Below are 24,403 nucleotides of genomic sequence, written 5' to 3'. Positions count from 1 at the left end.
ACAATATCCTATTAATGGTGCTTGTTTCCTTCTATCTCTGAAAGTTTACTCTAATATTCTTAATTAAACCCTTCTATGGACACTAGCCACATTGAGTTTTGCCTAGTTTTTATCAGAAGCTCATGACTGTCTGCTTCCCCTCCGCTCTGTCTCATGACAGAACTGCTCACAAAGCCCCGGCTGTGTGTGTGAGAGGCATCTTTATTCCAAAAGGGAGAGTACATGAAAGGCGTCAAGTTGTCAACCTTATGACCCCTGCACAAGCCCCGTATTAACATGACTAGGGGTCATTTTTGTCTTCTGTGATGATACTAAAGTTGGGCTAATGGGCTCACTATCCTTTCTTGGTAAATAGTGAATCTTGCTGTGAGACTGCTAGAAGCATAATTCCGTTTTGCCATTATTCAAAGCGACCCTCATCCAAATGCTAATGATACATTCCAAACATCTCTTTCATCACACAGTTATGTGAACTGAACTGTAGTTCAGCTAAATGCCACCACTGCATTTTTATTAGCCTACCACTACACTACACTACTGACAGAGCAGTGCATTAGAAGGTGTAGTGTGCTCGCCATCTAGTGTTGCCAATGAGTAACTCATTGTCATCCTTCAGAAATGCCAGTGGCCATTTTGAGCACAATATTACCATATGCTTGATACTTACCATATGCTTGATACATTCATATGACAAAAACAAGCAAATGAACAAATACATATCATCTAACGATAAAAATAACATATGAAACACCTCATCACTTGTTGCTTTGACTATTAAATTATAGGCTATGTTGCTTACTCATAGAATTGTCAGTGCTAAATTATGGTATGACACTTTAAAATACCCTTTAATCTGCAGTTCATAAATTATAAACATGAACGTGTGTGCAATTTCTAGGACTCATAATTAACCAATGGTAAATAAGTAAAATTGTTACTCATTCTGACATGGGTTATTACCATGTTATGTTATCACCCAGTTGTTGTGAGAAATGAAAGCTTGTGTGACCAGTGATATTCATGGTGATAGTGAGCAGAGGCAAGTGGTGATGACATTACTGAGCATATGCATAGATTATTGAGCTGTAAAGAATAGATGATTGATCATAGATATGTAATACTTCACAATAAGAGGAAATGTACAGAACAACTATAGACTATTGTAAATCACATTCAACAATTCCCTTTGATGACAGTGACAAGTTCTCAAACTAATCCAAGCCTTAATTATCCTTGATTATTTAGGCTAACTTTGTATAGTGTCAAAAACCTGAAAATAGGCTTATCTGGCAAGGGGACCACAAAGACTGCACAAATAACTCTATGTAAACAATCACAATGTTTATTATACATATTGTATATTGAAGCCTAGGCTATATAATACAAATGTGTAGTAATATTAAGAAATTAGATCATTTATGATTACATTATGATTGTAGTTTATTTTAGCTGGAAGGAAAGAAAAATGCTGACTATAGCAAGGAAACTATTTATGGTGGAATTTACTGAATGGTAAAAAAAGAGAAGGTGAATAACACGTGTGAGCGCATCTTCCACTGGCCCTTCTAAAACTTTCTCCAGGACTCCAAACTTGCAGCACCCTTCTTTGGGAGGTACCAATTAATGAGGTATGTAAACTTCCACTAATTGGCCACATAAACTCCAGCGACTATCGTCGTTGGCTGATTTTTAACTGGCTTTTAGCACAATTTAGTTAAATCTTCGGAAAACACAGCTTTCCTTGTCATAACGGTTTAGAGGTAATTTCTTCGGATGTTAAGGTGTTTCCGCCGCCGTTGCCCCGGTCCCCCCTATCTCCCTCCCACTCTATCTCTCGGTGTTTTATGTCTGCGTCACAACAAGTCGGTCGAGAAAGAGGCAGGGATGATGGCGTCTCTCGCGGGTTGATTCTCGTGCTGCTCTGACAAACACGCCTAATAGCATCAATAGGTGGAGAAACGAGAGCAAAGGCAAGGGAACATGACGAAACGACGTCGCGGAGGACAGACAGACCGAGGGAAAGACGGACGTACCGACGGTGTCTCACTGACGACTTGACTGACATACGCGCTTGGCACAGACACATACATGCACATCCACTTTGGCACACACGTAGGCTTCACATCCAACCGGCCAGTAATTGAGACGAGAGGAAAACAGAAGAGATAAAATATTTCATGTCAAGCCGGCACAGGAATCGCTGTGACCCCAACGGAGAGGAGTTCGACTTGACAGGTATCAATGGCTCTCTGTTCATCCAGCAACACTGTCTATGTTAATTTTTATTGATCAGAAAATGCTATTATGTATCATGTGTCTCTTTGACTTGAGTGCCTGCACTGGAACAACCGCTGGATGTGCAGAGATTATGTCCATAGGCTACAGCGATTCCTTTCTATTCAAGTTTTGTCGTTTTCGATTTTCAAAGAGGATACAACACAGAAGTGCACGAGAAAGCAAAGTAGAGAGATGTACAGTGGTGTTACAATCAAACTACAGTGCAGTCATCATGCAGTGGTGAATGCATTTTCTCACATGTGTTGTGTCATAATGGTTTGTCCTGCTCAATGCATGGGCACTTACACTCATCATTAAATCTGCTGGATTCTGACTGTGGCTATGCTGGGTTTGTGAGAATGTATCCCCTTATCCACTCCAGCCAAGTGCCTATGGAACGATAAGGCCATAAACCTCTGTCAGCAATGGCAGCAAAGTATTCAGTGAATAAATCGGATTTCCATTTCACATGAGCCCCCTCCTCTCCCTCACCCCTTCTTTATCTCTCTCTCTCACTTCTCTTCAGGATGGGGGGAGTAAGTGAAGGGGATGATGTGTTAGCTCGATGGAGTGATGGACTACTGTACCTCGGTAATGTGAAAAGAGTAAGTGTGTGTGCGTGTGTGTGTGTGTGCAGTTGGAGAGTATTCTATTTAGGTTTGAGTGAACAATTCCACTCTCTTTCCATCCCTCTCCTCAGGTAGATGGAGTCAAGCAGTGTTGTCTGGTGAGATTTGAGGACAACTCGGAATTCTGGGTCCTAAGAAAAGACATTCACTCTTGTAAGACTTACAACTTACTCTTGTTTTCCTCAGTTAACACAACACATTTAACGGAGGGGTTTTGGGCACTGTGGACTTCCTTTTGAATCAAAGTATTATCCCCTGAAATGTGGATAAAACTATTTCATTCACATCTACCCTTTCTATAGCTAGGGGGCTAATTGAGGATTCTCCATTATCGTATTTTAATCATCTTTATGTTTACCTTACCTTGATTCACCTCAGGGAGTTGAAAGAAATTCATAAAATGTTTCTCTCTCAGCTTTGAAAAGTTTGTTCTTAATTTGACGCTCTCTATTCATTCCGATGCATTGTAGTTCAAAAGAATGTTGTGCAATTAAGGTCTTTAGTCAAGGTTGAAATACAACATTCCCTGGAAATGTTGGCATTTCTGATGGGGGACTTTTAGGTGTAATTGGTGTATTAATGAATTTATTAGTGTAATGACTCCATAGGGAAATGGCGCCCCCACGTAGTTAGTGTAAAGTGAAGGGAAGCACAGCCAAATATCCGCATGTCAAAAGGAGTGAAATCTGAAAGGATGCAGGAGACATTGAAATCAATGAAGTGGCAAGGAAATGAATCAATATACATAAATTAACACTGTTGAGTGATCTCTCTCTTTCTCCCCCTCTCTCTGATACTCACTCCTTTTCTCTCTCGCTTAAGTCTCAGTTGGAGTGGAAGAGGTTTGCTGTGTCTGTGATGCCCCGCCTCTTAAAGAACCTCTCATCAATTGTCTTAAATGTCGTCACGGTAAGAAAACACAGCATGTCATGTACTATTCATCAAGGTATTTTCAAATAATAACTTATGACGGGTAGGCACAACTAATTTAAAGAAAGAAAAAAACAATGCCATCTATTTTTGTTCTTCAGATTTTCTACCAGATAATATACGCTAAGTGTACAAAACATTAGGAGCACCTTCCTAATACTGAGTTGCACCCCTTTTGCCCTCAGAACAGCCTCAGTTGTTGGGGGAAATGGACTCTACAAGGTGTCGAAAGCGTCCCACATAGATGCTGGCCTATGTTGACTCCAATACTTCCCAGAGTTGTGTCAAGTTGGCTGGATGTCCTTTGGGTGGTGGACCATTCTTGATACACACAGGAAACTGTTGAGCGTGAAAAACCCACCAGCGTTGCAATTCCTAATGTTTTGTATACTCAGTGTATAATATTTCATGAAAAGAGACAAGGAAAAGTCCTCCATCAGTAACATATACTCAGCATGTGAATTACAGTAAACACTCTCCATTCCATAACAGGTTATCATCCTGAGTGCCACACTCCGTCCATTGAGCCGGAAGCTGACAGCAATTCTTGGATATGTCGGCAATGTGTCTTTGCAGTGGCAACCAAGGTTAGACTGCTAATCTTTCTGTTTCACACACTGCCTCTTGGCTCAGGGAAAATATCAATTTCAGACTTGTACATTTTTTTTTTTATCTATCCAGAGGATTTCAATACCAGTGTTGTGTTAAACAGTGTTGTCAAAGGATATATCTGAAGGACACCACAGAAATGTTGCAACTCTGTATTATGGTTTCTGGACATCTGACCAGTTCGTCAATGCAGATTTATTTCAAGATTATACTGTATTATTGTGATTATGGTCAGTAATTCATGTATGCTCCAATTCTGTACTGTAGGTGTTAGATGAGGGAGCACTGTGGTTAAGGGCTAATTGTCCATCGGCCAATGTCCATATCTCATTGACCTGACTTTTCTCAAGATATTATCTCACTCAGCTGACCTACAATAAAATGAGATGAATTGCTTTTCCTGGATAGTTCCCATCCAATGTCATCTATCTTGAATGTACTGACATGACCGGGAATGGAGAGGTCGCTGTAGTGAATCGATTTGTCAACATTTATTTCAGAGAGGGGGAGCCATCAAACGAGGACGGTTTGCCCGGCTCATGCAAATCATGAAACTTCGGCTGCCCTATCAGCTGTCATCTTTAGACTGGGACCCACAGCATCTGACCAACCAGCAGCAGTGTTACTGCTACTGTGCCGGACCTGGAGAGTGAGTGACAATTTATAGCTTCTAACAGATGCCCTCAGTAGATAAATTATGTTATACAACGTGTGGGTCTAATCATGAATGCTGATTGGTTAAAACCGCATTCCAGATGGTGTCTATTCCACAAGTTACCACTGGCTAAATCTATGATGTTAAAATGCCTATTTACTGTGTTCCATCTGACTGTGCAATCCACTGATCTCCACTATAAAAAGCATCTAGACATTATCTCACATTTCTTTTAGACTAACTTTTAGTTTTTAACAGCGGAGATGTAAAAACATTGGTGTCTGTCTCTCCGACATTTGCAACATTGTTTCAATATTCAAATTGGATCTCCAGCTGTCCCATATTAATGGACGTGTAGGGAGTCGGGATGAGACAGACAGGAAGGCAGCTTTTCTCAGCCAGTTGAAATCATGAATCAGCATAATTTGTATGGATATGTACAAAGAACTATCAATCGAAAACAGGTCAAATGAAACGAAGTGCAGCTAGTTTGAAGTCTTTCCAGCTCCAGTTTGAAGTGATTGTGTTAGCTGTGTTGTTGGCTAGCTCCTCTGAACAACAGTGTCCTAAAGAGAGAGCACATTTTCCATGTCAGGCGAAATCGCGCCTCATTAGCTCATTGTTATGGATGTATCCAAATAAATGTCACTAGAAAACAGCTTAAACAAATGCAGCTACTTTGCTCTTATTCCTGCTGCACTGTTTTACATGACTGTAAGTTAGCCGTAGTTAGCTAGATAGCAAGCAAGGGATAACAACGTTGCAAGTCAGTATTTCAATGGAACATTTAGAACAAACAACTGGGTCGCATCCATAGATACAGAACAAAAAGACTGAACGACTGGGTCGCGTCTCTGGCAACTGAACGAATGACCAGCCGGCTTGGGTAGCAAGCCTAGATTTGTGTCGGGACTATATCTTGTGGTAGGATTGAAATGGTATGAATACATTAATCCAAATAACATTTATAATGAAAATATGTCAATCATTATTTGAGTATGTTGTTAACCGGTTGTATAAAAGTCATAATGCCCTCAAAGTCGGTGTTCGGAGAATATATTGACACGGTTTGCCGGCCCTCGACTTTGACTCGGTTCTAACAACACCCATACCAATGTATCCTCCAAACACCGGCTTCTCGGGCATTATCACTTAATAATAACATTTTATAACTAGTGTTTAGCACATGTATTGGTTAATAAGCTTTACTATTCATTTTCCTTACCAACAAAAACAAATAGAATATTCATGTCGGAACCCTGCATGCCCTTTTCACCATTATACAGCTCTACTGTCAAGACATAATGTGTTTTTCAGTTGAGTATTGCAGCCTCTTGAAAAATACATAATATACTGTACTCTTGTCAGGTGGCCACCAGATGTTAGCTATGTTTTGGCCATTGGAGAGTGTGGCTAATGTTCTTATTTATCAACTGCAGGTGGAACCTGAAAATGTTGCAGTGTGGAAGTTGTGGTCAGTGGTTTCATGAAGCTTGCACACAGTGTCTGACCAAGCCGTTGTTATATGGAGACAGGTGAGTCAGAGTATTGTTATCTATAACCTTGTACTGCTCCTTTGCATTACCATTGTCAAACCATAACAGAGAGGTTATACAACTGGCAGTGGTAGGGCTAATGCTGTTAGTGTTCATTGCTAATAGCAGTGCAGTTGTTATTCTGCCTCTCTGGTGTCCAATGTAATGTGGTAGAGGTTTAAAATGAATTCAAATTAGTCCAGTCCATTACACCATTATTGTCACATTAACCATCTGTATTATCCTACTGGTTTAATGCCCATGATATATTTATTACATTACTCTTTGTTTCTGCATAGGAAAGTCATGTTTGAGATTGATGGTGAGGTAGAATGTGCTGCTTTGTTACATCTGCTAAACAGGTGATGGAAACTGGGTAGAATTTGCTGACAGTAGCAACCACATGCTATGTTATGTTTCCATTGACTTTTTATTTCTGGTCAATCACAGGCAGAAATAGAATAATCTGTGTTCTATTTCTTTCTGAAAGGTTTTATGAGTTCCAGTGCTCAGTCTGTGCAAGCGGACCAGAGACAATTCAACGGCTACCCATGAGCTGGTAAAGCTATACAGTATCTGCTAAGAGAAGAATACATCATTTAAACTGCAGGGATTATCACACTGAAACACTCTTGAAAACCAGTTTCTTCTGACAGGTTTATTGAGTCGTGTGGGTTACAATATGTTAATTCCTCTTACTCAATAATGTAATGAAAAGCTTTGCGATGTGATAAATTCTGAACTAACTGTGTCTTTTCCTGGTGTGTTTGTTGTAAATACAGGGTAGATTTGGCCCATTTGGTGCTCTACCACCTCTCCTTGTGCTGCAAGAGAAAATACTTTGATTTCGACCATGAAATCATGTCGTTTGCCAATGAGAATTGGGACTCTTTGCTTCTCGGCTCGGTATAAAAATGTCCTCACTTACGTGCTATGATGAAACGATGTGAAAGTGTTAGCTAGCGTCATTGGTTAGCAGTCATGTGGTAATTATGTGCTTTGATTTCATTAGCTACTTGCCATTGTTATTTAGCACATTTTAAATGGTAATTATAATTTGTATTTTATGTGGCTCTCAGGTACTGCAGTTGCATTCAAATCAGTCATACCCTTTTTTAATGAGCTGTTCACAAATCACATTAGTAACTAACTATGTCATCCATGGAGATGTTTACCTTTCGTCAATGTGTCTCTAAATGTGTTAACATTTGTTTCAGGCTACCATCCACAGTGTTAATCAAGCTCCTGATTTTCATTCCTCTCTGTCCCCCAGCTCTCTGACACACCAAGGCAAGATCGCTGCCACAATCTGCTCAACGCTTTGAACTCCAACAAAGACAGGTGAGAGTCTGCATATGATGCGAAGAACAAACAGAAGCCACAGCTATGCGTGACCAGATTTATGATAGCGTTGCTTCTGGAATTGTACATTTGGTTAAAGAAAATACAGTTAGTTAATTGTTTCAGTTAGTTAACTCTTTGATATTATCAATAGAGAACGATAAGAAAACATAGACAATAATGCTAACTTGTTTTTAAAAAGAACGATGACCTGACTTTACAAAGTTTTTGGTCGAAAAGTTTTGAAAGTCTTTTTCTCTGTGATGTCATCCAGGTTTGTCTCTGGTAAAGAGATCAAGAAGAAGAAGTGTCTTTTTGGGCTCCAGGTCCGAGCTCCGCCTCCCCTGACCTCTGATTCGTCTCCCCTCATCACTGACCCGCCCATCAACATCACCCAAAGGAGAAGGTCAGAGTAAGGACAACTTCTGTGATTTATTATTCTCTCATTACAAACACAAGCCCCAGGACTCAACTCCTTATATGGATACATTCATTCTAGTAATTAATTGCACATTTACAATAATGAAAAAGAGCGTCACCTTGTAGACGGTGGTCCTTCCAGCTGGATAGGAACAACTGTTCCTAACTAAACAGGCTCCTGTGTGCCTCATTAAATCATGATGGGAAGGACTCACTTATTTCACTCTGGTTAATATGTTTATAACTAATATTTGTACATAATCTGTAGTGTGTGTGTGTGTGTGTTGTGTGTGTGTGTGTGTGTGTGTGTGTGTGTGTGTGTGTGTGTGTGTGTGTGTGTGTGTGTGTGTGCATACGTGCGTGTGCGCATTCGCATGTGGACATTGATCATCTTGCTAAACATTCTCAACACCATCTTCTCTTTCATTTTCTATAGGCTTAAAATAAAAAACACCACATTTATACCAAAAGTTCAGGCACACCTACTCATTCAAGGGTTTTTCTTTATTTGTACTATTTTCTACATTGAAAAATAATAGTGAAGACAACAAAACTGAAATAACACATGGAATCAGGCAGTAACCAAAAAAGTGTTAAAAAAATTGAAATATATTTTATATTTGAGATTCTTTAAAGTAGCCACCCTTTGCCTTGCTTTGCACACTCCTGTTATTCCTTCAACCAGCTTCACCTGGAAGGCTTTTCCAACAGTCTTGAAGGTGTTCCCACATATGCTGAGCACTTGTTGGCTGCTTTTCCTTCACTCCACGGTCCAACTCATCCCACACCATCTCAATTGGGTTGAGGTCGGCTGATTGTGGAGTCCAGGTCATCTGATGTAGCACTCCATCACTCTCCTTCTTGGTCAAATAGCCCTTACACAATCTGGAGGTGTGCTGGGTAATTGTCCTGTTGAAAAACAAATGATAGTCCCACTAAGCACAAACCAGATGGGATAGCATATTGCTGTGGTAGCCATGTTGGTTAGGTGTGCCTTGAATTCTAAATAAATCGCACAGTGTCACCAGCAAAGCACCATCACGCCTCCTTCTTCATGCTTCACGCTGGGAACCACACATGCGAAGATCATCCGTTCACCTACTCTGCGTCTCACAAAGAACCAAAAATCTCAAATTTGGACTCATAAGTCCAAAGGACAGATTTACACCGGTCTAATGTCCATTGCTCTTGTTTCTTGGCCCAAGAAATTCTCATATTCTTATTGATGTCCTTTAGTAGTGGTTTATTTGCAGCAATTTGACCATGAATGCCTGATTCATGGAGTCTCCTCTGAACAGTTGATGTTGAGATGTCTGTTACTTGAACTCTGTGAAGCATTTATTTGGTCTGCAATCTGAGGTGCAGTTAAATTGAATGAACTTATCTTCTGCAGCAGTGGAAACTCTGGGTCTTCCTTTCCTGTGGCGGTCCTCATGAGAGCCAGTTTCATCATATCACTTGATGGTTTTTGCAACTGCACTTGAGAAACTTTAAAAGTACTTGAAATGTTCTGTATTTACTGACCTTCATGTCTTTAAGTAATGATGGACTGTCATTTCTCTTTGCTTATTTGAGCTGTTTTTGCCATAATGTGGACTTGGTCTTTTAGCAAATAGGGCTATCTTCTGTATACCACCCCTACCTTGTCACAACAACTGATTGGCTCAAACGCATTAAGAAGGAAAGAAATTCCACAAATTAACTTTTAACAAGGCACACCTGTTAATTGAAATACATTCCAGGTGACTACCTCATGAAGCTGGTTGAGAGAATGCCAAGAGTATGCAAAGCTATCATCAAGGCAAAGGGTGGCTACTTTGAAGAATCTCAAATCTAAAATATATTTAGATTTAACACTTTTTTTGGTTACTACATGATTCCATGTGTTATTTCGTAGTTTTCATGTCTTCACTATTATTCCACAATGTAGAAAATTGTTTTAAAAAATAAAGAAAAACCCTGGAATGAGTAGGTGTGTCCAAACTTTTGACTCACGCTGTAGTTTTCTAAGTGAAAACAATGCACCACTCCTCAAGTTATTGACTGTGTCTCTGTGTTGTTGTGTGGAGCAGCCCATTGTCACTGCCCTGCCAGAGGAGAGCGGTGGGGCCAGAGTCACGCAAATCAAAGCGGCGCATCATGGAGACACAGGTCAGTGCTTCTGCCTCGAACCAGGCATCAAGGGAGAGATCAGACATCAGTCGCCTCCTCACTGCATAGCAAAGAGCTGCCTGGCATTGGAACGACATGTCAGTCAGTGTGTGGAGAAAAGATTCTCCTTATAGCCAGTGTTGTCTGTTTACATATTCTTCAAAGCCCAGCCTACCCCTCATACACTATTGAAGCTGGTTTATGACTCAATCGATCGAGTATGACGGCATGTTATGGTCACGGGTTTAGAAATATATTTTTTAATATGAATAGAAAATACACATCCTTTTATACTACTGCTTAGGCTGGCTCCCTAATCCTGAGACAATAAATGTTATGGATCAGTCGTATTTCAGCGGGCAGTACTTCCAGCAGAATGTTGTATCCTGAGCGGACATGAATCATCTGCCATCTTGGGGCAGGTTGGTTATCCCAGGGAAAGTGAGAGGGGAAGGTACGCTGATATGCGGCATCTGGGAGCGCTTCCAAGTGCACTTTGCAGTCGATTACAGTTTGGCCAGGTGGCGCTGGCACTTTGACAGTGCAGCATTGACAGAGCACCTCGATTTAAAGGGACAGCACGCTAGTAAGGGGACAATGCTAGTATAGCACTGCTGTAATTACTGTATATGTTGTGGGTCACAGTCAAGCATTGGAGGTTGATAGACCTGAGGGTGTGCTGAGAACTGAGGAAGCAAATGATAGATGGGATAGAGTACTGATGCTTTTGTTGTTATGGTAGCGAGCTCACACTGTAACGAAATTCTACCTCAGTCTCCACAATATGAATCTACTTCTACATAGGAAATGGAGGTGACAGATAAACAGATATACACTATATATACATACGTTTCCATGGCCGAGCAAATCACCATTCGCAATGCCAAGCGTCCGATGGAGTGTTACAAAGCTTGCCGTCATTTGACTCTGGAGCAGAGGAAACGAGTTCTCTGGAGTGATGAATCACACTTCACCTTCTGGCTGTCTGACGGACGAATCTGGGTTTGGCAGATTCCAGGAGAACGCTACCTGCCTCAATGCATAGTGCCAACTGTAAAGTTTGGTGGAGTAGGAATAATGGTCTAGGGCTATTTTTCATGGTTCGGGCTAGGCCCGAATGACTTTCTAGACTACTCCGCGATGCTGACCTTCTAGGCAGAGTTCCTCTGTCCAGTGTCTGTGTTCTTTTTCCCATCTTAATCTTTTCTTTTTATTGGCCAGTCTGAGATATGGCTTTTTCCTTGCAACTCTGCATAGAAGACCAGCATAGCATAGAAGGGTTGCCTCTTCCCTGTTGACGTTGAGATTGGTGTTTTGCGGGTACTATTTAATGAAGCTGCCAGTTGAGGACTTGTGAGGTGTCTGTTTCTCAAACTAGACACTAATGTACTTGTCTTCTTGCTCAGTTGTGCACCGGGGCCTCCCACTCCTCTTTCTATTCTGGTGAGAGACAGTTTGCGCTGTTCTGTGATGGGAGTAGTACACAGCGTTGTATGAGATCTTCAGTTTTTTGGCAATTTCTCACATGGAATTGCCTTAATTTCTCAGAACAAGGATAGACTGACGAGTTTCAGAAGAAAGTTATTTGTTTCTGGCCATTTTGAACCTGTAGTCAAACCCACAAATGCTGATGCTCCAGATACTCAACTAGTCTTAAGAAGGCCAATTTTATTGCTTCTTTAATCAAACCAACAGTTTCAGCTGTGCTAACATAATTGCAAAAGGGTTTTCTAATGATCAATTAGCCTTTTAAAATGATAAATTTGAATTAGCTAACACAATGTGCCATTGGAACACAAGAGTGATGGTTGTTGATAATGGGCCTCTGTACGCCTATGTACAGTTGAAGTCGGAAGTTTACATACACTTAGGTTGAAGTCATTAAAACTTGTTTTTAAACCACTCCCCAAATGTCTTGTTAACAAACTATAGTTTTGGCAAGTCGGTTATAGGACATCTACTTTGTACATGACACAAGTAATTTTTCCAACAATGGTTTACAGACAGATTATTTCACTTATAATTCATTGTATCACAATTCCAGTGGGTCAGGAGTTTACATACACTAAGTTGACTGTGCCTTTAAACAGCTTGGAAAATTACAGAAAATTATGTCATGGCTTTAGAAGCTTCTGATAGGCTAATTGACATCATTTGAGTCAATTGGAGGTGTACCTGTGGATGTATTTCAAGGCCTACCCTAAACCCAGTGACTCTTCGCTTGATATCATAGGAAAATCAAAAGAAATCAGCCAAGACCTCAGAAAAAAATTGGAGACCTCCACAAGTGTGGTTCATCCTTGGGAGCAATTTCCAAATGCCTGAAGGTACCACGTTCATCTGTACAAACAATAATACGCAAGTATAAACACAGTGTGACCACGCAGCCGTCATACCCTCTCAGGAAGGAGATGCGTTCTGTCTCCTAGAGATGAACGTACTTTGGTGCGAAAAGTGCAAATCAATCCCAGAATAACAGCAAAGGACCTTGTGAAGATGCTGGAGGAAACAGGTACACAAGTATCTATATCCACAGTAAAACGAGTCCTATATTGACATAACCTGAAAGGCCGCTCAGCAAGGAAGAAGCCACTGCTCCAAAACCGCCATAAAAAAAGCCAGACTACGGTTTGCAACTGCACATGGGGACAAAGATCGTACTTTTTGGGAAAAATGTCCTCTGGTCTGATGAAATAAAAATAGAACTGTTTGGCCGTAAGGACCATCGTTATGTTTGGAGGGAAAATGGAGATGCTTGCAAGTCGAAGTGAAGAATGGGGGTGGCAGCATCATGTTGTGGGGGTGCTTTTCTGCAGGAGGGACTGGTGCACTTCACAAAATAGATGGCACATTGGAAAAAAACATTTATTTGTTTAAAAACATGTTTTTACCCCTTTTTCTCCCCAATTTCGTGGTATCCAATTGTTGTAGTAGCTACTATCTTGTCTCATCGCTACAACTCCCGTACGGGCTCAGGAGAGACGAAGGATGAAAGTCATGCGTCCTCCGATACACAACCCAACCAGCCGTACTGCTTCTTAACACAGCGCGCATCCAACCCGGAAGCCAGCCTCACCAATGTGTCAGAGGATACACCGTGCACCTGGCAACCTTGGTTGGCGCGCACTGCGCCCGGCCCGCCACAGGAGTCGCTGGTGCGCGATGAGACAAGGACATCCCTACCGACCAAGCCCTCCCTAACCCGGACGACGCTAGGCCAATTGTGCGTCGCCCCACGGACCTCCCGGTCGCGGCCGGTTACGACAGAGCCTGATGGCACAGCTGGCGCTGCAGTACAGCACCCTTAACCACTGCGCCACCCGGGAGGCCCGAGGATGGAACATTATGTGGATATATTGAAGCAATATCTGAAGACGTCAAGAAGTTAAAGCTTGGTCACAAATGGGTCTTCAAAATGGACAATGACCCCAAGCATACTTCCAAAGTTGTGGCAAAATGGCCTAAGGACAACAAAGTCAAGGTATTGGAGTGGCCATCACAAAGCCCTGACCTCAATCCTATAGACAATTTGTGGGCAGAACTGAAAAAGTGTGTGCGAGCAAGGAGGCCTACAAACCTCACTCAGTTACACCAGCTCTGTCGGGCGGAATGGGCCAAAATTCACCCAACTTATTGTGGGAAGCTTGTGGAAGGCTACCCGAAACATTTGATCCAAGTTAAACAATTTAAAGGCAATGCTACCAAATACTAATTGAGTGTATGTAAACTTCTGACCCACTGGGAATGTGATGAAAGAAATAAAAGCTGAAATAAATCATTCTCTCTACTATCATTCTGACTTTTCACATTCCAAAAATAAAGTGGTGATCCTAACTGACCTAAGACAGGGAATGTTTACTGGGATTAAGTGTCAGGAATTGTGAAAAACGGAGTTTAAATGTATTTGGCTAAGGTGTATGTAAACTTCCGACTTCAACTGTAGATATTCCATTAGAAATCAGCCGTTTCCTGCTACAATAGTCATTTACAACATTAACAATGTCTACACTGTATTTCTGATCAATTTGATGTTATTTTAATGGACAAAAACAAGGACATTTCTAAGTGACCATCAAACTTTTGAATGGTAGTGTATATTTCCTTTTTGAAAGGCTAGCCCTTTGTACTGACAAAATTCCAGCGGCCGACCTTTTTAAAAGTGAAATGCAATTACATTTTTTTAAATGATATGTATCATTTGATACAGTATGTTAATAGACCTTGTTTTTTATTTAGATGTATTCACAAGCAGTATGAATTATTCTATAAAGATAAGGACATGAACTGCAGTATCACGTCTGTGTGATTGGATTCACTGATTTGGTGTCAAAATACTAGCTAATCAGTGTTTCTCCTGTGTCCAGCCTTGTCCGCCCCCGGTCCCAGCCACCCCAATAGATCTTGTGCCATGTTGCCATGGCTACGTAGGTGGAACTAACCTCTACAACTCCAGGAAGTCGGAGGAGGAGCTGAATTTGGGGTTGGTGCTGTTATTGTGTTAGTTACACTTTACATACTGTATAACAAGTAATAATGCAATGTACTGTATTTACAGAGTGTTAGCTTATTTTTTTCTTTACATTACATCCTCATTGATTTAGGCTACCCTTATCAAAATAAATTATATTGGTCACATACACGTATTTAGCAGATATTATTGTGGGTGTAGGAAATGCTTGTATTAGTCAGTATGTCAGTGGAAATCCAAGCATTGTTGCTTCTATGTCCATTTGTTTATTTTTTTTCCACAGCTCTCCACCTAAGCGGATGTTTGCCCTGTATCACCCCACCTATAACGGCGCCCCAGCCATCTCCAGAACCCTGCATCACTATAGGTCAGTGTTAACCACAGCTCCTCCTGCTCTCTGGGGACTACCCTCAATCTAGACATCTAGAGAGGAAACCATACCTGTGCCTGGATGACAATGGAAAAAAGTATGAATCGTGAAATATTAATATCTCTCTCTCTCTCTCTCTCTCTCTCTCTCTCTCTCTCTCTCTCTCTCTCTCTTCAGTGCGGAAGATCCTTGTCGAGTGCCGCCCCCCTGCCTCCCCTTCTCCCTGTCATCCTCCCACCATCACCACCACCACCATCACAACCACCACCACCACCAGCAGCAGCACCACCAGCACCAGCCTGGCCAGAAGTTGGATCCCTGCCCCTCCCTCCTGCTGCGTGACGTCCCTTCCTATCCGGGCAGCGTGGGGGGAGGGGGCGGGGGGGATGGGTCAGCTGTCAGGGGCTGGGGGGGTGGGGACGGGGTGAGGATTTTGGCGAGGCGAGTAACGCCAGACGGGAAGGTCCAGTACCTCGTGGAGTGGGGGAACGTGAGTGTGTACTGAGAGAAAGTGAGAGATAGATGGGGGGGGTGGAGGGAGGCAGAGAGGATCAACACACCAGAGTGCTTGGCAGGAAAGAGGGGATATTGGAGAGAGAGGGAGAAGGAGAGGGAGAATGACTGTTGTGCAGGTGCCACATCAGAAATGTGTGGCAACTTCAAGTACAAGCAAAACAAAAACCCCACACAAGGCAAATCCAGGTTGCTCAAACGATATCGCCTCCATTCTATATCATCACACTACGTGTTACTATATCTCCCTCTTTGCTAGTGTTTCTCCTATATTTGTACTGTATACCTTTGGAATATGCCTTTGCATTTATCATGTTTACGTTTGAAGATTGTATATACAGTATTTGATTATAGGCAATTTGTTACGTTACCTTTTGTCATACTTGATTTACATGATAGTATGTAATAGAAATATATTAGGAGCCACAACAGGGCTTTTGTTTTATAGTTAGATTTATATATTCACAGTATATTATTATAGAATGATTTGATTTGATGTGGTTGCATAGTGCCTATCTGGATTGTGCATCTGCAGATTGAGAAGTTGACCTGAATCCAGGGATCAGGTGATTGAAATGTATGGCATGTATGATAACTATTCTATAAGGTTTTCTTCCTCATCCACCAATTGCAATTGAAGAGTCACGACAATGTTGTGTAGGCTTTCACACACAGAATTAGTGTAAAATACATTCCAAACAAATATTAAAACATCTCTTCAAGATTACTGATCAAAATCTTTGATCAGATAGCCATGGAAAATGGTCGCTCGTTGAGCCAGATTTGACTGTCAATTTGTTGAGGGGTGTTTTTGCATTGTTTTAGGGAAGAGAATTCAACAAATTATGGTATTATGTGCAGGTGAAACTATTTGTACTGTTTTCCATTTTTAGGCCATAGACAGAGGAGTCAGCTCCTATCTACCAGGTTTACACTGAGGATGAGAGATAGCGTTAACTCTGGCCCACTTCTAAGCTGATACCTAAGCACTAGTCTGGACACTGTAGATCTGACAAGATTGGATAGATCTGAGCAATATGGCTTATGTTTCATCAGGTCTATCAGAGGGAAAGGTGCAGCGTTCATCATATTTTTCATATATCCGATCCTTTCAGATGCACCCAAGAGTCTAAGGGGTTAGGGCTATGGGTTTGTGTTTGATTTGGAACTGGGCCCCAGAGATCATAGTGGAACAGGAGGTTGTGTATAGAACTCTAGAATATCATAGTGCAAGGTTCAGAGTTTATATTTATACAGATCTTTATTTCTGCCTTTTGTGGGATAAAACACAGATAAGAGTAAATGTGTGCGTTGTGTCCCCCAGAAGACAGATTGTGTTACAGGTGTAGTTACAGTAAATACGTAAATAACACAACATGTTATAATCATGTCAACAGAAAACATTTTCAGTCATTTTTTTAAAACCACAGCAAGATGTCACCCGTTCCCCAGATTGAATGATGTGAAATATGCCATCTCTTACTTAAGCAATTAGGCCTGAACGGGTGTGGTATATGGCAAATATACCACGGCCAAGGGCTGTTCTTAAGCACTACCAAATGTGGAGTGCCTGGATACAGCCCATAGCCATTGTATATTGGCCATATACCACAAACCCCAGAGGTGCCTTATTGCTATTATAAACTGGTTAACAATGTAATTAGAACAGCAAACAGGTAATTTTGTGTCATACCCGTGGTATACAGTCTGATATACCGCATCTTTCAGCCAATCAGCATTCAGGGCTCGAATGACCCGGTTTATAAGAGTGAATAGATGATTGCTCAGCCTGGTCTCATAGACTAGACGTGACATAGTAAATGTAAATCTGGAACACTCAAATTAGTATGATATGTTACGTTTGGTATGGTTAGATAAGACAGAAGGTTACTTAAGAAAAAAAAGGGAAGTAATGTGGATGGGTAGGAATATAACGCGAATGACTAGCAACCCAAAGGTTGCGTGTTCGAATCTCATCACAGACTTTAGCATTTTAGTGCATTAGCATCTTTGCAGCTACTTAGCATGTTAGCTAACCCGTCCCCTAACCTTAACCCTTTAACTTAACTCCTAGTGGAGTTAACGTTAGCCACCTAGATAACTTTAGCCACAACAAGTTGGAATTCGTAAAACATACATTTTGCAAATTCGTAACATATAATACAACATCCACAAATTAAGACATATCATACAAAATGTAACATACAGTGCCTTGCGAAAGTATTCGGCCCCCTTGAACTTTGCGACCTTTTACCACATTTCAGGCTTCAAACATAAAGATATAAAACTGTATTTTTTTGTGAAGAATCAACAACAAGTGGGACACAATCATGAAGTGGAACGACATTTATTGGATATTTCAAACTTTTTTAACAAATCAAAAACTGAAAAATTGGGCGTGCAAAATTATTCAGCCCCCTTAAGTTAATACTTTGTAGCGACACCTTTTGCTGCGATTACAGCTGTAAGTCGCTTGGGGTATGTCTCTATCAGTTTTGCACATCGAGAGACTGACATTTTTTCCCATTCCTCCTTGCAAAACAGCTCGAGCTCAGTGAGGTTGGATGGAGAGCATTTGTGAACAGCAGTTTTCAGTTCTTTCCACAGATTCTCGACTGGATTCAGGTCTGGACTTTGACTTGGCCATTCTAACACCTGGATATGTTTTTTTTTAACCATTCCATTGTAGATTTTGCTTTATGTTTTGGATCATTGTCTTGTTGGAAGACAAATCTCCATCCCAGTCTCAGGTCTTTTGCAGACTCCATCAGGTCTTCCAGAATGGTCCTGTATTTGGCTCCATCCATCTTCCCATCAATTTTAACCATCTTCCCTGTCCCTGCTGAAGAAAAGCAGGCCCAAACCATGATGCTGCCACCACCATGTTTGACAGTGGGGATGGTGTGTTCAGCTGTGTTGCTTTTACGCCAAACATAACGTTTTGCATTGTTGCCAAAAAGTTCAATTTTGGTTTCATCTGACCAGAGCACCTTCTTCCACATGTTTGGTGTGTCTCCCAGGTGGCTTGTGGCAAACTTTAAACAACACTTTTTATGGATATCTTTAAGAAATGGCTTTCTTCTTGCCACTCTTCCATAAAGGCCAGATTTGTGCAATATACGACTGATTGTTGTCCTATGGACAGAGTCTCCCACCTCCACTGTAGATCTCTGCAGTTCATCCAGAGTGATCATGGGCCTCTTGGCTGCATCTCTGATCAGTCTTCTCCTTGTATGAGCTGAAAGTTTAGAGGGACGGCCAGGTCTTGGTAGATTTGCAGTGGTCTGATACTCCTTCCATTTCAATATTATCGCTTGCACAGTGCTCCTTGGGATGTTTAAAGCTTGGGAAATCTTTTTGTATCCAAATCCAGCTTTAAACTTCTTCACAACAGTATCTCGGACCTGCCTGGTGTGTTCCTTGTTCTTCATGATGCTCTCTGCGCTTTTAACGGACCTCTGAGACTATCACAGTGCAGGTGCATTTATACGGAGACTTGATTACACACAGGTGGATTGTATTTATCATCATTAGTCATTTAGGTCAACATTGGATCATTCAGAGATCCTCACTGAACTTCTGGAGAGAGTTTGCTGCACTGAAAGTAAAGGGGCTGAATAATTTTGCATGCCCAATTTTTCAGTTTTTGATTTGTTAAAAAAGTTTGAAATATCCAATAAATGTCGTTCCACTTTATGATTGTGTCCCACTTGTTGTTGATTCTTCACAAAAAAAATTAATATATTTTATATCGTTTTATATCTTTATGTTTGAAGCCTGAAATGTGGCAAAAGGTCGCAAAGTTCAAGGGGGCCGAATACTCGCAAGGCACTGTATACTAACTGGAGAGCCATAGATTTACATTTATTATGTTACGTCTACCCCCGAGTCTAGGTTGGATTGCAAAGGGTTTGGCACATTTCTAAACAGCAGTGCAGGCCAAATGAACCTCCCAACTCAGTCCTTCCCATCCCAGTTTAGGATTTAGATACTTCTCAGTGAATTTGGCTGTAGTTGAATAGGAAGAGGTCTGTGGAACCATCAGTTCGATGGTAATGAATGTATCTGTATGTTTTCTATGGTAAAGTATGTCTATAGACCCGTCAAGTGTTTGTTACTGTAGGTTATAGATGGAACTATACAAAATGACTTCAAAGGACTGGGGTAAATCTGATTTTGAGTTGAGGAACAAGAAGCTAAGTCTTCTCTTTTTTTTATTTGTAGTCAAGTCCAAGTTTGGTTTGATGTATTTTTGGACTTTTGGTCAAATTACGTTTATACACGTATAACCTAGGCTGACACAGCCCATGTAAAATTCAAAAAATTAAAAGTTGCCCTTCACATCTTACTAATGTGCTTTGAGTGTTTTCTGTCCATTTATTTTTTTACTTACAATATGTATAGGCCTATTTGTATTTACAGTAGGCCAGCCAATAATAACATATGATGAATTGCACTTCAGAGACAAAGTTATGTTCCATTCTATTCCATTGTATTCTATTGGTATAGCAATAGACTACACACCCCATTCACATGCAGGTATTACGTGATGAATCAATAGCCCTTCTGCCAGGCAAACAGACTGGCTAGTCCTTATGGCTCTGTTGCCAAGAATCTCTTTGCCATGGCATGTCAAGAGCAGTTGATTCATTGCAGTGACATTTCAGATAGCCTTGTGAATCGTAGAGGGCTATGATGATGCCTACTGCAGTAACTGTATGTTATCCCGTATAGATGGTGTCATTCTAATTAGCAGATCACTATTGACCTTTACAAAGGTCGGTTAGGCCGAAATGTATATTCAGCATGAAAGCTTTGGATGTAATTCTGTATAATGCTTGTATTTACTTTCGTTTCCCACTAGGAGGAGGTGTAAAGGAAAGATTAAAGTGCATTCCCGTTCAGTCTCCAACTGCAGCTGCAAGAGCCAACCGCCAGGTGGTAGCCATAATCCAAGTTTGATACCGCACTATGCAGGCAGGTGAAGCAACTGAACCGAGCAGGACGCCATGTTGGCTCTATGGACCACTATTGGATCCAAGAGGAAATCATCAGCTTCCAAATGCACACGTGATGCCATTACTGAGCCTGATAATGTGTAGGTAGGCTCCATACATGTATAACTACTTTTAGCTCTGTTCATTTTTGGACACCAGCAACTTCAGATGTGTCGCTAAAAATGACCAATAGCCTTATCAATCATTTTGCCCATAATATTTCTAATGGAACATAAAAGTGCAAGAATAAAGATTAAACAATTTTGTTCTAAATTTAGAGCCTACAGGCAAATAAAAAAATGTGGTTCGTTTTGACATTTGAGACGAGTTTGTGGAAGTCATTCTCGACGACCATTCATTTAGTTTACCCCCTTGAGACTATTCCCATTGACCATGTCACCAGATATAGGCCTACAATCTAAACTAAGTTTCAGACTTCCTAATAGCCTAGCTTTTAGCCTACCACCTATAGCGAACTGTAATGTAGTCTACCGCGTTATTGGCAGCAGCACCGAACTATGTAGCGTGTTTGTGTGTGACTCTGCGTGCGGTGGCGTGCGCGTTTGATAGTCGTAGAAGGGGCCGTATTCAATAAGGCGATTTAGCCATCATTGCTTCTTGAACTTCAAGGCGCAAACATGGAATATACAATGCATAGATAGGCTATAGATATAATGGAAAGCGCACACACGCGCGCACTCACTCATCCGCCCCCTTTCTCTCTCTCTCTCTCTCTCTCTCTCTCTCTCTTTCTCGTGTTTTCCCCACACACCTCAATAACGGTGCGTGCGATATATTTGTGCATATATTTTTATGCACGGGGATACATTTTCAATGGCTTTCGGCGATCGTGGATTATAAATTATCTTTTTGAACAGCGGTGGAATATTGGCTACCATCGACTCCAATTGTGAATAGCGTATTCCTTATTTTCTGACTGGTGTGTGGTATTTTTGTTGCATGCCGAGAGACTGTCAAGACTCGAAGACCACGTTCAATGCCGTTGGAACATGTCCTATGTTCCCTTTCAAGGTATGAGAACTGATATATTCCACTATTGCATCTCCCCCCCCCCCCCCCCCCCCCCCCCCTCTCTATCTCTCTCTCTCTCTCTCCATCATACAATACAGAATTTAGAAAAGGGGTGCGTTAACGCGGCGTAGTGGAAACACAGGCAGGTACAGCAAGAGGTAGTGTCTTCGAGGTAGCTACCTACCTGGTTTTATCACTGTGTGCCAGTCAATATGTCACTGTGCCGGTGTATGCTGAGTAGGATAGTCCATAGTGTTGCAATGTGCTGAGGTGTGCATGCCTGCTGGTATCACAGTCTTGCAAGTCCTTTTCCCTGTGTGCAACATCCTTAGATCACAGTCACAGGTAGCCTACTGTATCTCCATGACACTGTAACTTTGCCCCTCTAGTATTGAGTCATATCTATTCAATGTGTGCAGTAAGGAGCCTGAAGGGGTACTTATTTGCTTGTTTTTTAAACTCAATATTTAATGAGTTTGTAGTGGAGGAAAATGGTCCCTGAAAGTGTATGTTCAAATCAGTTCCCTTGGTATTGTGACACCGCAACCATGACTAATGCTGTGTGAAACAGAGTGCAACGTGAGCTACTTCAATCATGCAGCCTTCAAATGCTTTATTTGACTGTATGTGTGAAATGTTATGGCCACTTGAAAGTTGGATGGGACTTTGAGGGATCCAAGGGTTGTATGGTACACGGAGTCCAGTCCCTATTACCAAAGTATCTCTGTACAGCAACTGCAATTCTTGTGTGAGGAGAATGTGTGTGACAGAGAAAGAGAGGGGAAAAATAGAGAGAGGGAAAGAGAGAGAGTGAGAGAAAGAGGTAAAGGGAGAGAGAGAGAAGAGAGAGAGAGGGGGGGGGGGTGGGGGGTGGAGAGACTTGAGGCTGCTGAGGTGTGATGTCTTGTAACACCGGGTACAGTAAGGACACTGCTGTACTGCTGTGCTGGTGGTGCATTGACAAAGCTCAAACCAAAATCATGTTCAGCATCCAATACATGAATGTCTTAAAGTTATCAGTCATTCAAAGAGAATGGTCAGTTCAAACTCTGGCGTATGATGCTTTTGGTCATCATCTAACACATCACAAGCGGATATAGCCCAACGGCCTCTTGTGTGAGCACAGCAATAGAAGTTGGTTGCATAATATTGGTGAGATGTTACGCTACTGTACGCAAGCCCACTCTTGAGAGATCACTGCCAGAAAAATGTGTGCACAGTAGTATTATACCTTCAAAACCCGTGTCAATAGGAATGTACAGGCTATACTCTTTCCACTACAATAGATGGCACCATGAACCTTTTACATGTAACAGGCTTTCTGGGTAGAGGAGTCTGTGGTTGAATCTCAAGGTAATGTTATCAAAATGAAATCAGCCACATATTTGTAACTTATGGCTGACTGAACATTAGTTCCCTATTAAAACACTTGTTTTATCTCTCCCTGACGAACACCACGCCGAAAGGCATCGGTTTTAAAGTTGTTAGACTGAAAATGTCATAGAAGTAATACGCAGAGTGCTGCCTTGGCTCTCCTGTATTTTGTATTTTACACCAATGTTTAAATGTTCAAAAGTCATTAGTTCTATGTGAGTATCACATGGACATTTAATGTGAAGATAAGATACTGTAGGTAGGTCTCTCTCTCTCTCTCTCTCTCTCTCTCTCTGCAGATGGACAGCATGGAGCACCAGCCAGCCACTGAGCCAACCCAGTCATGTCAATTTTACAGTAGTTTGATACAGCAGCTCCTGTTAAGCATGGGCATTCAATTTAAAGAGACAGTGCACCGCCAAAGCGCTGACTGCAGCACTCCTCTCATGTGACATAAGGGGCTGTCTTACACCCTCCGCCAATCGAGCTGTGCCAGGAACCATCATCTGTTAGGCTATTACTGTACTGTATGCTCGAGATCTACCGTGTTCGATGATCTGTCAGGGGAAAAGCTCATTCATTTTCTGTTTGCGGCGGAAGTGTTATATTGAATTAATGCTCAAATTAGTAAATGATGCAACTCATTAGATACCATCTTGTCTGATGTGAATTCATTGTAGGGATTCTGGCATTTTGTGAGTTAAAGTGCCTGCTGTCCAAGTTTCGTGAAGTTGGGAATTAAAAAAAACGGCAACTTCCCTCAAGACGTGAAAAGTCAACATTCAAGAACGTCAAGCGTTACTATGCCTCAGCCTTTTTCAGTGATGCTAACATCTAGCGTGTACATGAAAGCAAAGACAATGTCGGTCGGTATCCTCAAGGAAATATCGTATTTATAATTTTGGCCCACAGACATAAAGTCAATCAAAGTTAAACTGCCCCTCATTTGCTTGAATCTGCATACTGTTTAGCATATTCATGGCACAGTGCAGCGAACGTACTGTATGAATAAGCACAGGAGGTGGCGTAGAGCAGTTTGATGGCAAGATTATTTATGCATATTAACATTTACTGGCTGATGCTTTAAGGTCTTTGGTTTTGC

At 41.4% G+C, this 24,403-nt stretch overlaps 2 protein-coding genes across 9 annotated transcripts in view; both read left to right on the top strand.

The window, feature by feature from the left end:
* The first annotated feature begins 1,819 nt into the window (after positions 1–1,819).
* LOC110515238 (PHD finger protein 1) lies at positions 1,820–15,890 on the top strand. The gene is made up of 15 exons (XM_036964708.1): positions 1,820–2,235; positions 2,804–2,882; positions 2,978–3,059; positions 3,729–3,815; positions 4,329–4,423; positions 4,946–5,094; positions 6,540–6,635; positions 7,126–7,194; positions 7,418–7,541; positions 7,909–7,976; positions 8,251–8,382; positions 10,469–10,547; positions 14,912–15,027; positions 15,299–15,382; positions 15,563–15,890. Exons 2-15 carry the CDS (start codon positions 2,805–2,807, stop codon positions 15,888–15,890), a joined length of 1,587 nt encoding a protein of 528 aa, XP_036820603.1. The 5' UTR covers positions 1,820–2,235; position 2,804.
* Positions 15,891–21,513: 5,623 nt separating this feature from the next.
* The window catches only part of LOC110515208 (ras/Rap GTPase-activating protein SynGAP), a 115,342-nt gene continuing 112,452 nt past the window's right edge, over positions 21,514–24,403 (top strand). For 3 of the 8 annotated variants that reach the window (XR_005042057.1, XM_036973041.1, XM_036973040.1), the window contains exon 1: positions 21,514–21,927. Coding sequence is in view for 7 of the 8 variants with exons in the window: in XM_036973041.1 (XP_036828936.1) it covers positions 21,906–21,927 (22 nt within the window). In the remaining variant the exon portion in view is untranslated. The remainder of the gene's footprint in view (positions 21,928–24,403) is intronic. The other 5 variants (XM_036973044.1, XM_036973042.1, XM_036973046.1 and 2 more) reach the window with 3 other exon arrangements.

This window comes from Oncorhynchus mykiss, chromosome 3 (assembly GCF_013265735.2).
Source record: "Oncorhynchus mykiss isolate Arlee chromosome 3, USDA_OmykA_1.1, whole genome shotgun sequence".
Taxonomy (NCBI): Eukaryota; Metazoa; Chordata; class Actinopteri; order Salmoniformes; family Salmonidae; genus Oncorhynchus; species Oncorhynchus mykiss.
Note: the sequence above shows the minus strand (reverse complement) of the source record. Positions and strands in the feature narration are given on the sequence as shown.

Excerpts from the sequence above, each read along its gene's own strand:
- LOC110515238 (XM_036964708.1), top strand. The coding sequence starts at position 2,805 with ATGGGGGGAGTAAGTGAAGGGGATGATGTGTTAGCTCGATGGAGTGAT. Across the intron at positions 7,195-7,417 it reads CAACGGCTACCCATGAGCTG|GGTAGATTTGGCCCATTTGG; the intron begins GTAAAGCTATAC and ends TTGTAAATACAG. Across the intron at positions 15,028-15,298 it reads GAGGAGGAGCTGAATTTGGG|CTCTCCACCTAAGCGGATGT; the intron begins GTTGGTGCTGTT and ends TTTTTTCCACAG.